The following is a 16,544-nucleotide window of genomic DNA, read 5'->3' as shown; positions in this document are numbered from 1 at the left end:
CCTAATTTTAGCAGTATCTACTTGACATGATTTTAGGATTTAATTGTTTTATAAGTGTTAATATCCCTTTTAGTTCTGTTACGATTTATCGCTGTTTACTAAAACCTCTAAAGGGATATAAAGAGGAAGTACAGTAAATAAAAACTACTTATTTGATCAAAACGGCCAATCAATATCATATCGACAGTATTCACATTGATTACTTTAAATAAATTTGATTCAGATTATGATTCTTCAATTAAACCCAAAATTTGCTCAATCAGGGTAATAGGATACTTGACTGTACTTCAGGCATTATTTACATTGTACTTATTTAACTATATCCAGAAGCCAGATGCTACAAATTTTTAAATATCCATTTTAAAATCTATGTATAAAAATTGGGAAGCGTGTTCAATTAGTTTCTAAACACCTTGTACTTTTATTTATTCACATTTTCACAGCACTGTATATTGAAACCCCTTAAACACCTCACTTTTCGTAAGTTATAGCGTCTGTGTATCATATAACCAAGAACACCATATTTTTCAATATATTTCTTACCACTAAAACGTATTTTCAAACTATGAAATATGTAAAAGTTTTATCTGTTTTACTTTTGGAATTTTCTTAAGTTAGTAAAATATACTACAGTCACTGGTTGAAGTAAAAAATTAACCACTTTATGCAACTTTATTATTCACTGGAACCAAATGTTTATACTGTAATCAAATTTTTTTGGGGTATTTTCAAGAAGCTGCCACTATTAATTGTTCTGCAAATGAAGGTAGTGTGTAAATTAAGTTAGGTTAGGTTAGGTATGGTTTTGTTAGGTTGGGTAATTCATAATTTTTAAAATTACATTCCTACACCTATTTACAGAGTTTTTCAAACTTAACTTACGTTAATTTAGTTTAAGTTTGTTTAGATTTTTATCATACTACTGTATTGATTACACTAGTATTTTCCTAATTTCTTACTGTTCTTTAGTATGGATTAGCATATGTTGAAGCTATATATAGGCCTACCGGTACCTCCATATACATATTATTTTAATGATACTCTATACTTCAATTAAATATTATCATAGAGATATTTACATCTTTAAACTAGACTTGTTTTGTGCCTTGTGACTCTAAAATATGTAATCTTTCCTGGTCTCTTACATTCTAGTCTTCGTACTTATTGTGATATATAGAACTATTAGCAAAATTGTATTCAACTTTATATAAAACTTGTTCTCTATTTCCTACTTATGGTGTTAAATTCCTTACCCTCCAGTTAAAGAAAATATGCAAGTTCTGTGTAAATTTTTATTTGATTTAATTGATTTCATCACGTTCTCATTTGCAGTACCTATAGCTATTTTTTTATTTAATACCTGACAATAATTGTAATCAACCTTAGATGAATCTAGGTGATAAGGCACATATTATTTTGTTACAGAAGTTATATTTCTCCCAAATCCTTTTATTGGAATTATTTCTACAACTCTATTAAAATTTATTTAAAAATGTTTGATAGAGAACAGGCAGCAAGTGAAAACGGGTTTTTCGTTCCATAATTATTTGTTTATTTTTGTTGTTGATGAATTTGACACTAAGCTTAATTTTTTTGGCTCATAAGGTTTTAAGTAAAATATAATTGTCTGTAGTGATTCTGAAAAGCAAGAGCAAAAACCATTTAATTATATACATTGATCGTTGTTACAAAAACCATAAATTTTATTCAGAAGAAATTGTTCTTTTACATGTATGCAGTACTGTACTGTAGTCAATATCTAGTTTATTTGAGTAAAGTCGTATGAAATTTCTTTAACCAGTGTTTGTTACAAGATCAACAAGCGAGAAAACAAACAATGAGTTTATTGGATCTGTTTGAAGATTCACTGTTTGATTGAATAGATTAATTATACTCAACCACTTAATTATACCTAACCAAATTATACTCAGCCCATTTAAACAAGCTAAACTTTGTTAAAGCTTAAAGATAACTATTAATATATTTGAGCTTTTTATAAAGGTCTTATAAATAGAGATGTTCTGCAAAAAGAAAATCCACAGAATCAAGGATACTTCATGACTTCAGGTAATTAAAAGCATTTAATTATTTTTGATGCATTATGCAGGAATCTTAGACAAAAATTTCACTTAATTAGTCAATTTAATTAATGTTTAAAGAACTGAAACACAAAAATCTCAGTAAGTCCACTCAATTTTTTTACTGTACTTATCTGTTGATGTTGGATTTTAGTTTTGGTCACTAGTTTTATATTTAGAACTATAAAATCAAAGCTTTTCATTCATCATATATCTTTATATTACACAGTTTTTCAGCGTTAAATTCTCTTCATACAGTCTGATTTTTAAGGGAAAGCGGCTGGAGCTTGGCCCTACCTGGGACCCGACTTACGCACGCACACTCACCATCACACTAATACCTGAAAGTCCCTATTCGCTCCACTGCCTAGAAATATAACATCTGTTGTATGATGCCTCAAAATCGCAAATCATTTAAAATAAGTTACCGGTATACAGTAAAATGCGTAGTGTTAGTGTATTTTTTTTAACTCCATGAAAAATGTGTCCAAATACAAAATGATTATAACAAGAAATAGTAGAAGAAAATATCTATAACTTTTAACTACATCTTGCAAGCAAAAAATATATTGTTTGGAATCATTTTACCTAACATTTTGAGTTGAAGTCAAAAGGATTAACAGATTTTATAACAAAGGTAAAATAAAATAAAAAATAATAAACCTAGTTTAATTTTTGTTTGACAGTGATAACTCACACGGCAGGTCCTTTGAGTCTGTGTGTGTGAGGCCTGCGTGTGTGTTAGTAGGGGCGACCCTTCAGCCAGCCACATTCCTTTAACAATCAAACTATAGTCAAAAATTGCAGAAGTAAAGGATTCTTAAAACAAATAATATCAATATTTTACCTATGTCATATTACATAGTCTTTATCAACTTAACGTTTCAATGTTTCTAGCCCGGCAATCATCGACTGAAGGACCTTTCGAGTGCGGCAAGTGTAGGAAGCTTTACAACTACAAACGTAACCTCGATCGTCACACAAAGTACGAGTGCGGCGTCAGTCCTCAGTTCGAGTGTCCTTTCTGCAGCAAACGCAGCAAACTGAAGAGCAACCTGTATAAACATATGGCAATTTGTCGTAAGGGTGAACATTCAAGGTTTTTTGATGTTTTTATAACATAAATCTGTCAGAGAAAACGCTATCAGTATCAAAAAACGGTTAGTCAATACGGAAGTATAATTTGGCTCCTAAATCATAACAGTCACTGTAAAGCCAGTGCTTTAAGCTTAAAGACATTCCAAGTCACGGATCTTCATTAGATTTAGAAAAATAATATTCCAAATTATTAAATGTTAAATTTATTAACGTTAAAAGAGAAAATTTGTTCAATTTCTGCTGTTACAAATACCACTGCTAATATTGAAACATATTAACCCGATTGATTTAAAAAATTTCTTGTTTTAACACCATTGGCATTTTCTATATTTTTGTTAAGAAACAGTCCAAAGTTTAGTCCTTTGCTTGGAATCCAACCAATGACAGTTTTTAAAATGGGTTTATATTTTATCCTACTGTTATTTTTTTATAATTTGTGGCATTCCAGTTACAGAGTATTAATAGTGTAAGTTGTGCGGATTTAAAATCCAGTCACTGTGGTTTACGTGTTATCCAGAAATATAAATAATTAGGTACTTATGTATTGTTGGATAGACTCATTAATTCGCAAAGTATTTATTTTCAGAAACATGTTTTTTGAAACATTTATTTGCTGAAAGAATGCAATAACAAAAAATCATTCAAAGAGTTTTTAAAATGCTGTATTATAGGTCATACTACATTACAATATAATTTTGCTTGTACATAGATCAATTGAAATATGAAGTTACCAGTATTTTTATGTCTCCAGATAAATTAAGAGTTTTTATTGCTATTTACCTATTTACCTTAGCATTGCGATTCTGCACTTCAGTTCCTATGTTATTTATTGATTAACTTATCTTGGCATTTGTTGTAAACAAATGGTGGATTTCACAATAACATATATGTTTTTGTTTGTGATGTTTAAATAGATGTAATAAAACACAATTGTTCTAACAATAAACATTTGTTTGCTTTTGTTTATAACCGTGTTTTAATTTCAATCGTAAAAAGCTCTCTGCATACATTTTAGCATGATTTCATGAATTGTATATAATGCATGTGAATGTCAACGTCTGTGATTGCAAGGAATTTAGTGGGCTTAAAGTTCATATTTAGCCATTTATCTGTAGAAAAGGTGCATAGACTAGCAAAACAAAATCTTGCAGGAGGAAAAATAATTGTTCAAGAGTTTGATGAAATCTTTAGTCACCATAATGACATTCATACGAGGTAATTGAATTTTGCATATCAGTGTTGTTTTGGTAATTGCATAAGCTCGATGGATAGTGTACAAAAACAATATTTAGAAGAAGTAAGTTTGTATTATAAAAAAATAGATGGTAATATTTTATTGTATGAATCACGCCCTAAATATTCATTAATCCTCAATAATTGGAGTCAAATTATGAAAGGTAGCAGTGTTCGGGACCGTTTGGATACTTCTTGAATATAGCTAAGCACCTTGCCAGAAAAAAGCTTGACAAGTTTTTTCTAAATTTGCTAAATATATATTCTGTGAACTTCTAAACTAATTCCCAAAATCAACTCTATTTTCTGCGAACTCTTAAAAAAACTGCTTAATAGTGGTATATTCTCAACTTAGACATTTCAAAGAACTGCTGCCCAATGGGCGTACAAATTAAGTAAACTCTACAAGAGTCTAGGTTCATGAGAATTTACTGTACGTATTTCAATGTCAGAACAATCAGTGAATTTTTAAATGCTTGAAACTACACAGCATTACGGTTACACAGTTTATATTACTAAACTTACATGTTAAAACATTAACAGTACCATTAAGTTTATGCACTTACTGAATTTCGCTTTTAGAATAGTGTTTTCATCAAATTTAATTAACTCTCAAAAAACTTTCAGGCATAGACTTCCAGCGTTTGCAAGGATTGTTGTACCCTTTTTGGTACAGAACGCAGAAAGAGGGAACCTTCGAGTGCAAAAATTGTTCAAAACGATATATTCAAAAACAGACTCTAAATCGGCACCTACAGTACGAGTGTGGACAACCTCCACGATTCTTCTGCCCTTTTTGTCAGTATCGGGCAAAGCAAAAGTCAAATTTACTAACTCATTTAAAAAATCGTCATCAAGACCGTCTATTGCAAGAAGAATTAAAAGATGGAGAGATAAATTCTATACCTAATCAATAAATGTGTGTGAGATCAAACTCGTCTCATTTATACCCTTGCCCTTTTTAAGTGTTCCCGGTAAAAAAATAGTTTCATAACACTGGAATGTACATGAGCAACACTTAATTATAGTAATTAAAATATACTAAATGTCAACTTAAAGTTTTTTGAAATTGCAAAATTGCAATACATGTTTATATTAATTGTATAATTTAAAACTCCTATGTTGCTTTTAGCAGAGGCTTGTTCAAACTCATTATGCTTACAATACTAAATCACTGTAATTGCTAAATATAACCTCAAATTTATTATTGATATTGTATAATCAAATCTTTTACATAATAATTTTAATGGCTAACCTTAATGATGTAATTCTTTAAAGATAATTTCTGCTCATTTTGTTTAAACAGAAACTGAATTTCATTTTACAGTGTGGTGAAAATTAGCTTTTGCACCTTAAGTGAAAATATCATAAGATTATTTATTTTATTTTTTTTATCACTGTCAATAATAGTACACCTCACAATCCTGCAGATCTATATTTGGTCCTTTAATTCGAAACATATTTTTTTAGTTGAAATTTATTACTAAAAGCATAGAAGGGAAATTTTCTATGGATCAGAAATTAAATTTACAATGGTGCATTTTATAGGTTGGGACTACCTTAAGAGGTTTTCAAGGCAAAGAACTGAGAGAGGAACTGGGACCTTCAGTTGTGAACGATGCAACAAAACCTACATTCAGAAGCAAACCTTAAATCGACACTTAAAATACGAATGTGGAATTTCTCCTCAATTTCAGTGTGCAAATTGTTCTTACAGAACTAAACACAAAAGTAGTTTACTAATTCACTCAATTCGTTGCAAAGGAAGTTCTGTTTAATTTTAGAAAATGTTTTGGGAAATAGAATGGCATTTTATTTTACAGATTACGTGTAATTATGTACATATATGCAAAATATAATTTTGGTTTTCATACATATTTTAATAAAATTACACTTGGTTTATACCCCATCTCAATTTGTAATAATTGGTCAAAAGAGTTTCCTTCCATGTTTAAGAATGTGAAGAGATAGTTATTACTTTATCTTTATTTTAGCTGGTGATTCCAAGTCTTGAAAGTAATTCTTAAGTGTATGGTATTTGGCTTTGAAAATGTAATAAAAAGGCTGTAATATTGCATACGGAAACAATTAAAATTTAGGAATGAAAAAAGTAATACACCGTTATGGTTTTTTAAAATTCAAAACAACACCAAATGCATATCTGTAATAGTGATTTTTGAATAGTTTTCAAATAAAAAAATATAGTTAGTAAACTATATTTTTTTAATACATTTTTTTACTTTTGGAAGTTTATTTAAAAATTTTTGTAGTTTGTTGAAAATTTGCCTTACTTCTCCACAAAGAAACCTTCAAATAAAGTAAGTCTTGTTAGGTCAAAGTTGTGTCTAAACCTTGCCTTTTACACTGATGAATTCAGTCAGTTCTCAAATGCTTTATTGTATATTTTGCTGCAAAACCTGTATAAACATTTGTTCTACTAATATTCAAACAATATTCTTCCAGATTTCAACTTTTCTCACAACTCTTCTAAACTCGCCCCATATATATGTGTGAACTGTGGGAAGAGCTACTGTGCAAAAAGGAACCTTTGGAGACATGAGAAATATGAATGTAACAAATCTCCGAGATTTATCTGTCCTTATTGTATGAGAGGGTTTAAACATAAACATGTGTTTGACAATCATCTTAAATGTTGTAAGTTGGCTCCTTAACATGAGGAGTAAAAATGTTGACATGTTCTCTAATAAAAATGTGATATTTGTGATATAAAGGCAATGAGAAAATTTACTAAACATTTTTATGGTTTGGTTTGGAAATGTCATAAATTGGTTTTTACTTATAATCTTCTTCTGGGAAAGTACAACATATTGTTTTATGGTACATTAATTGATTATTGTACAAATATCTAATTGTAAAAATGATATTGTGTATACCCAAACAGTGCACAATTGGATTGGGTATATAAAAAAAAAGTTTTAATGGATAAGTTTTTAAACATAATTATCCTTTTCACATTATAATTGTTAATATTCTGTTTATTTGTGGCTTTTAATTATTTGTCCTCTATACTTTAATACAAAAATAAAGTACATTTTTACGTGACTAACCAGATAATAGTTATCACCACCATAGTCAAGTTATAAAAACTAACTTACAACAAACTTTCTACAACTCTTCTTCATCATTTCACCTTATATAAAAAAAAGGTTTTTCAAATCTCAGAACAAGAACTGCTGTGGTTGAGCAACAGAGAAGTGGAGAAGTAAATTTACATTAAGGAACTTTTATAATATACATTATATTGTATTAATTTTATGGAAAAACGTATGTATTAAGACAAATTTAAGAGATTATTATTAAAATTTTTAGTTCCGTTTTAATATTGAAATTTTGTAATATTTTTTTACGATACCAAGTATATTTTTTTCCAAATCAAAACCTAATGTCTTACTCATTAGATTAATATACCTACCTTTAAATTTTTTAACATTTTAATACTCTTTCAGCTCTCTTAATTTCAAACACTAATAAACTTAACTACTTAAGAGGGGCACAAGTTTTTTTTACACATTTTCCAGTAAAATTAATTTTTTGACAAGTCGGTAAGTCACAATTCATTAGCAACAGTCTTTTCTCATTGTTCAGTTCTCTAAATTTAACTCAAACAACTTTTCTAGACTGGAACTGGTTGAGTGAAGCAGATTCAGAACTTATGCAGGTTCCGCAGCAAGTCTGCAGCAGTTCGAGGAGACGGATGCGTGAAGCGGTGTACCGTTGCGGACTCTGCAGCAAGAGTTACTGTCAAAAACAACATCTCCGCAGACACCAGCTCTACGAGTGCAATCAAGAACCGCTCTTCCAATGTCCGTTCTGTCCGAAAAGATGCAAACAGAAAATACATGTTCAGTGCCACATAAAGAGAAAACACGAAAAACTTGCAGAGAACAGCATCATATTATGAGTGTTGGTTTTAGAGTATTTATTTTATTGTCTGTGATGTATGTAAACCAGAGTTTACAATGAATTGTTATTTAAAGTTTTCATTTAGACCTTACTAATCTTCCTACTCGAAAATCCCAGGATTTTATTGTAATAAATTAAATATTCGAGAGTTAAACAAAAAACAAGGTATTAAAAAAAAAAAATTAAAAGTAACAAAAATAAACCAAGCAGTTTTGACTAAACATTAGAAAGGTACAAATTCATATGATGCATTTTAACTATCTTAATTTTTATTTTAGTATTTATACATACTAACACTATAAAATATATATTTTCCAACCGAAGAATAGAAACATTAAAATAAAATGTTAGGGTTAGCCAGTAAAAAATAAGTAATTTAATTCAGCCATTACCAGACTCACTGATTTACAGATTTTTGTTGATTAAGCCAAATTTTTACCAACTCAAAATTACCAACATCTTATATGTCACGTAAACTATCAAACTAACGGAACATAACAAAGAAAATACAGTTTAGACTGTTGCACACTCGAGGCATTATCGAAGTTCTGTGTATATAAATAAAATTGCAATCTGGCTACCTAGATGGAAGTAATCTCTCCAAATTTAATCACTTTTAGTATCCAAATTCGATGATACATAATTAAATAATTTAATGTAATAATTTAATAAGTATATAAAAACTATTTCAACTACATTTTTGAAATATCACTATCTTGGTTTGTAAAAAATATTATACTCATGTTTAACTTGAATTCGTAACTGTTTCAGCGGCTCAATCGGTCAACACAGACTATTCTGGAATGTCTCATTTCCTTTGCCCGAAATGTAACAAAGTTTACAAACTGAGGCAAACGTTGAAGCGACACCTTACTTATGAATGTGGTCTAGAACCGAGATTCGAATGTCCGATGTGCCATCAGAAGTTTAAACAGAATATTCACTTGAGATCTCACATTGTTCGGAGACATTCTCAAATTGTTTCCCCTTCATCCGTGGAACTTTACCCATAGTGCTTTGTTCAATTTAAATAAATATTTTTCTTATCGCTCGAAATTTATTTAATTCCTCCTGTGGTTCTTCAATCATGCAAGTGTCATAGTATCAAGCATTTATGTACGACGGCCCTGAAGGGACACTCAGTTTCTTTTTGTCTTTCATTTTACTTCAACTTTTTTCTCGAAGTAGTTCGAGATTACGACGGCCCTGAAGGGACACTCAGTTTCCTTTTGTCTTTCATTTTACTTTGACTTTTTTCTCGAAGTACTTCGACATTTCTATCTAGTCTAGTTTTACTTTAACTCAACTTTAATACGAATACGTTAATTCTATTCTGTTTCTGTTTCTGATTCTTTCTCTGTCTGCTGTCTCCACTGTCTCTCGTCTCTGTCACACTCAGACCTAATAAAATCCTTGACAGATTCAATATCAGAAAAGTGTTTCCTTCTATGAAGTCCGAGCTTCTTGGTATACCTTTTAAGTGTTCGCTCACTTATGCAAATGTTTATGCTTCAATAAAAGAATTGCAAGCATTTCAGGCTGTTGAAGGCCTAAACTAAAATATTGTTCAATCAGTTCATTAATGTCATATTCCATTATGTGTACTAAAGCTCAAACCCCTTTCTATCTGCCAATTCTTATAAAAAATATGTCTACAGCAGAAACACCCCTACATCAACAGTTAGTTGGGTTGTGGTTGCCGTAAATTTATAACAAACTATAATAAGCACATTCGAGAATAAAGTCGAAGTACTTCGAGAATAAAGTCGAAGTACTTCGAGAATAAAGTCGAAGTACTTCGAGAATAAAGTCGAAGTACTTCGAGAATAAAGTCGAAGTACTTCGAGAATAAAGTCGAAGTGAATGAAAGACAAAAAGAAACTGGAATGTCCCTTCAGGGCCGTCGTATTTATGCATCCATTCAATTTTATTTTTTAATTTTTTTTTTCAAAAAATGTAGCCTACTTTGGGTACATTAAGTGTTACATTAGTTTACTTATGTTTAAAACATTGAAGGTAAGCTAAAACTAATTGATACACAGGAATATATTAATTATACTAAAATATGAAACAAAATGAGAATGACCTTCTAAAAAATAGATTTTCCTAGACAATAAACCCTGTTTTTGAGCATTTAAAAGCAAATTAAATAACAGTAAATTTAGAAGAATCAATGGAGAATAATATTAAAATGTCTTAATGCTATTTTCACATAGGCTACAAAATATTTTGAATGGAGTAATATGCTGGTTCAATAAAAGCATTTTTAATTATGTTTAACAATTATTTTGTAATGGAGCCTTCTTACAAACTTACTGATGTACTTAAATGTTTTGTGAAATCACAATCTTGTAATTGTGCTCTTGTATGTAAATGTATCCCTTTTGGTTAACCTCTTCTGTAACCCATTGTTTTATCTAGTTTTACGTTGTTTTGTAATTCAATTTGTTAATTTCACCTGTTTAGCTTTTGCTGGTTAAATTGTAAACGTTTACCTGAAAATAAATCATACACTTTACTTGACTAGATGACAAATGTTGAACTGAACAAAATTCCTTTTCTTTTATTGTCAAAATCGAACAAGATTTATTGCATACATCGTATGATTAAATTTAATTTCATATTGCTTATTTTTCTATGTCATTGCTAAAATATAGTTTGTTGGCTTATACTAAGTTGTACTAGTTTGATAGTAGTATCCCTTTCAAATTACCATGTAAGTGAAGTCATGATTGAATAATCAATACTTTTAAAAGAGGTTAAAGATTCAAATACATTGTAATGCAGTTTTTACGAGATGAAGAATTTGTCATAATATTCGAATGTTAATTAATTTTTATAATATGAGTTTTGATCAAATTTCCATCCTATGATTTCACTATACATGTTATGATTTTGTTTTAGAAATAGGATGCCTGCCTTGCTAAAATGTAGCCAAATCATGTGATATCTTCTTTAGACCAAAATATCAAGTAAAACAATAATATTTGAACCTCTCTAGCTGTATCGCCTTCTCATAGCTTCTAATAAGTATACTACATTATGTGTGTGTGTTTCTTTACTAAACAGTATGTAGTTTATATATAAGTTTGTTTTTTTTACTTTATTTATATCTAAGTGTTATTCTTTTTTTTCTAGTCCATTAGTGCTTAACCATGGCAATTCTCCAGATTACTAACTTAACCCAAACTAATCATTGGACGACTAATATTTTTATGGCTCAGAAGCTGAGCTGTTATGAGTGTGATGGCTTGTTTTTATCTGTTATTGAGTTTGGTATATTTCTGTTTGCTTGTTGTTGGCTAATTCTTTTAGACCTTGTTCAGCTAAGGTTTTTTGTGCCAGGGTTCAGGCGATGTTTAATGGACTAATATGAAATTGTTTCCAACTGCACTTTATTGCTTTTTATTAGTTTTTTTTTTTACTCTTTGAAGTTTATAAACTTTTATAATAGGCTTATGTATATTTTGTTTTAGGGAGTAAGCAGAAGAAAATCTACTGCTCCCCGAGATCAACAAGGTCATCTCCTAATTCGTTAAATTTTTGTCAAAGTGGATCCAAAACCAATGAAGATGAAAAGCTCCCTCCCCTTCCTCGTGATAATCGGTCTTCTCAAGATATTCCTGCAAATACAACTGGAAATTATGCAAGAAATTCCAATCGGACAAGTGCAGTAAAAGGGAAAAGGGTAGTTTGTTCCAAGTGTGAGGAGTATGTTCCTCTAAGAGTGGTTAGACTTCACAAAAAATATTACTGCGGGAAGACTTTTGATGAGAAGGAATGGAAGTTATCAGGATGCTCAGCACTGTGCTTACGATGCAAAAAGTACCATGATCCAGAATCTATTGAGTTCCATGTAAACTTTGTGTGTGACAAAATCCCTATAATAATACAATGTTTCTATTGCCCACGTTTGTTCAAGGATCATGTACTTTTTCTTAAGCATATAAATGCATCTCATAGAAAACGTCATTGTCTGCTGGATTTGCTCTCTGTGCTACCAGCAGCTGACTCAAAATCATCCAAAAATAAAACTCCCAAAGTTGTAAAAAACTTCTTCAGCAACATGCTCAACACAGAACAAGAAGCAGTTGTGTTGGAGGATGAGCCATCAAATACGCAAGTCCAAATTAGAGACAAGGAGGCTCATACATGCGAGACATGCGGCAAGATTCTGTCAGGGACTCACGAATATGTGAATCACATCAACACAAAGTGTGGAAGAGAAAATCATTATCCTTGTTTTTACTGTGCTTTCAAGTCTATTTTGGCTTATGAAGTACTTGATCATATGGAAGACATTCATGGAAAATTGTTCAATACCTTTGACATAATTCAGGCTATGTTGACTGGTATCATTCCATTTGTTGATCAAGAGCAAAACGTTTCAGAGACAGAAGTTGTAACGAAAAAACCAAAACTCGAACTGATATCAAAACAAAGAGAGAATATCGATTTGGTCAATGAATCTTCATCAGTTGAGGATACTAAGCAATGTGACCATGAAAATTATTGTAAAGTTGAAAATCATGAGAATGTTGAAGAAACGGAAGATGCAAGATCAATAGAAGATGTTTCTACAGAGGATAGTGATGTTAAAAAACAAAGTGGATCCAACAATGCAATTTTTCAGGAAGTAGAAATGAGCGGTGTACTCAAGAATTTCTTTAATTTAGAACTAAGTGTGGATGCAATCAGTGATAACCTAGCTAATAAACAAGAACCAGAGGAATCAAGAATGGATCCAATAGAAGAACCAATTTGTGATGAAAACTTAAGTGACACAATAGATTCTACACTGAGCAGACAACTAGATCTTTTGGATTCACAAGCTGAGTCATCACCAGGAAAAAACCCAACTTTAGAAGAAACTTATTCAAAATCTACAGCATCTAATTCTACAAGAAATTCTTCCGAAAAACTAAAAAAGAATAAGGTTGAGAAAAATGAAAAGCACCAAAATGGAATTTTGACTAAAACATCTCCGAAATCAGCTCATATAATAAGTGATGAACTTTTAACAGAGGACCCAGAAGTGGAATTTGCCAACAAGGATCTATTCGAGCCCAATTTCTCTTCCCGAATGTCACGATCAACAAGTAATCAGATAATGAATATTGAGGCTAAAAATAAATTACTACTGGCACAATCCAGAAATAATGATTCTAAGAAAGTATCTGTAAACAGTGTGCCCTCCGATTCGGAGATCGATTTTGCTAACAAAGACCTTTTTGAACCTTATCAATCTTCGAGCAAAAGAACCTTGTCCAGTGAACTTCCAAAAACTCGAACGCAATGTTTACCTGAAAGAAAGCTAAAGAAAGCTGATTTGAAAGGCCTAAACAAAATGAAAAATAACCCTCAAACAACAAAAAGACAAACTATTTCTAGAGCAAAAATCAGTTTAAAAATTTCTAAAAAGCGCATTTTCATTGGAAAGAAACCCATCAACTCTGTAAACCGCAAGAGTTGTCTCGAAAGAATCACCTGTAAGAAATGCTGCAATGATGTTCTTTTAACCAATGTAAGGACTCATAAAAAATATTGTCACAAAGAAACGACAGAGAAACGATGGGTTCTCTATGGAGTAAAGGCTTTGTGTTTGAAGTGCCGAAAAAGTAAATCATCAGATATGATTGATTTTCATGTCACATATTTGTGTAACCAGAAGAAGTTTGCAATACAGTGTTTATATTGTTCGAAAATCAGCAAGAACTTTAAAAGTGTAGTTGTACACATGTTCAAAGCGCACAACAAGAAGCACTACTATCAGGATTTCATAACTATCATACCAGCCAAAGAAGCAGACAGTTCCCAGATGAATGGCCATGCTCAGTTGATCAGAGGAGAAGGAAATTTAGAGTTTTTTGCTCACCCAACCACTTACAATCCCAAAAAACTTGACAATGAAATTGAAGATGTGTCTCTTGACAGTTCAGGGAATCGTGATGATTTCTATAATTGTTTCTATTGCAATTTCAAGCATTCCATTGCATATAGAAGTTTGGATCACATGGAAGAGGTTCACAGCAAGACTCACAACCTTTACCATCTGTTAGACGCTAAATTTCCAATTTTGGATCAAGGAAATTGTTGTAACGCCAGTAAAAAAGACGGATGATGGTTGTAAATGTTGAGCTTGTTTAAGATTTAGGTGTACTGTTGTAATGATTTGTGTTTTCTAATTATAAGAAATGATTTGGTTTTCTTATATTGTCTTGGGGTTGTTTTGGTTTGTTAAGTTAAGACATAAGAATTCTTGAGCAATAGATAGGCACAGTGTCCAGAAACACACCTATAACCATAAATTTAAACAGATTCAATGAATTGCTCATTCTAGCCTTCACATGTTATTCATATAGTTAAATGTCAAATATAACTTTTGCTTCAAGAATCACTGATATGTTCAAATGCTTGATAGGAGTGTGTAAGCTTCTTGTTTTTTTTTTCATTTAATCGACTAGACGTTTTGAATTTGAAAACTGTGAAATGTCACAAGTATTTGTTGTCTTGTTCAATATTGTTTCAATTTATAGCATGGCTTTATTTAGATATTTTATCAACAATTTTTTTGCAAACAAATGTTGTTATAAAAATGATTATGTAATGCTTTTATAGTGTTGCATTTTGACTTTTAATAAATAAAGTTAGAAAATTCCATAAATTATAATTTATTTATCAACCCATTAGCTTATTTAATTATAATTATTAGTACAAAAGTCTATATTGATCAATCTTTTTAGGTTTAGCATGAATTAGCTCGTAAATGATATTTATTAAATATATTTATATTATTTATAACAAGAAACAACTATTTACATAAACACGCTACTTATCCAGCCTTGATCAGATTTCAGTATTGCAAAAGTCATAATTTTAGATGATCCCCGAGTACAACACAGTGATGTTGGTATTGGTTAGCATTATTGAATAAATGATTATTTAGTTTGAGGATAAGCATATAAAGTAGACCTAGGAGCCTAGGGTTTAAGGACTTTTGCTAAAAAATAGGTTTACCTGAGTTAACCATTGGACTTGAAGCTCTATTCTCAGCCCAAACCTTCCTTTGTTGAAAATTCTATCAGTAAATGTGAATATTCTATTTGAATTATGTGAAATATTTTGGATTTCTTGTCCCTGAACCCAACTGGCATTGACTGAAATTCAACTGAATTCATTAAAAATTACTATTGATGATTTAAAACCAGATATTATAATCTTGACAGAACACAAATTGACAATAGATGAGATAAATAGTTTTGTACTTAGTGGCTATAAAACAGTTAGTTATTTATTATGTTAGGAATAATAACCAAGGAGGTGGGGTTATGATAATGGTCTCAAATGTGATTAAATGCAAAAAAATTACCAGTAAATGTATAGACGAATTAAATATTGATAAAGTTTTTGAATCCTGTTCAATAGAAGTAAAAACAAATAATGTAAAATTTATTTTAGCTGGTATTTACAGAACCCCATCTAGGAATATTGATAGTTTTTTAGAACATTTAAATAAACTTTTACATTGCTTAGGAGATATTAATAATAATATCTGCGTTGGTGGTGATTTTAATATAGATATTTTGTCTGAAGATAACAGAAAAATAGATTTTGTTAATTTATTAAAGTTGCACAACATGTACTATACATTAAACATACCAACTAGAGTTACAGATACAAGTGAAACAGCAATAGATAACTTTATTACTAACATTGACAAAGCCTATATTAAAATGCTGTGTTTAGTAACTGCACTCTCAGATCATGATGGGCAATTGCGCACAATAAATACTATGAGTAAAGAAAAATCCAATAACCCTAAAATATTATTGGAATCAAAAAGGATTTTTATCAAAAATAACATTAATGGTTTTATAAAAGATTTAGAATTTGAGAACTGGGCACAACTTTACCAAACCCCTATTGATAAAAAATTTACATTTTTTTACAATATTCTAAGGTTTTACTTTGATAAGAATTTTCCTGTGACTAATGTTCGTACAAAACACAGATTTAAGAATTGGATAGATAGAGAGACCAAAGAAGAAAGGCAAAACTTATTAAATGCTTGTAAAAACAAAAGGACAAATAAAAATATGATAGTTAAATTGAACATAAAGCAGCAAAAAAGAAGGTTAAAAAACTCATAATTGAAAAGAAGAAACAATACTTTCACAATAAAATCACTTTATCTGAAAATGTAGCAAAAAC

At 30.5% G+C, this 16,544-nt stretch overlaps 1 protein-coding gene across 6 annotated transcripts in view; it reads left to right on the top strand.

Moving 5' to 3' along the window:
• Positions 1–16,544, top strand: part of LOC129003810 (longitudinals lacking protein-like) — a 586,728-nt gene that overhangs the window by 446,701 nt on the left and 123,483 nt on the right. The window contains exon 5 of one of the 6 annotated variants that reach the window (XM_054432120.1): positions 11,810–14,783. The exons of the other annotated variants lie outside the window; for them this stretch is intronic. Within the exon in view, the coding sequence (XP_054288095.1) occupies positions 11,810–14,454 (2,645 nt within the window). The 3' untranslated portion in view covers positions 14,455–14,783. Of the gene's footprint in view, positions 1–11,809; positions 14,784–16,544 lie in introns of those variants that run through there. 6 annotated transcript variants of the gene reach the window in all.

The sequence above is a fragment of the Macrosteles quadrilineatus genome, unplaced genomic scaffold (assembly GCF_028750875.1).
Source record: "Macrosteles quadrilineatus isolate MER2022 unplaced genomic scaffold, UCM_ALF_1.0 Scaffold_9__3_contigs__length_116548681, whole genome shotgun sequence".
NCBI lineage: Eukaryota > Metazoa > Arthropoda > Insecta > Hemiptera > Cicadellidae > Macrosteles > Macrosteles quadrilineatus.
The sequence above is the reverse complement of the archived record's forward strand: the minus strand, read 5'-3'. Positions and strand labels throughout refer to the sequence as shown.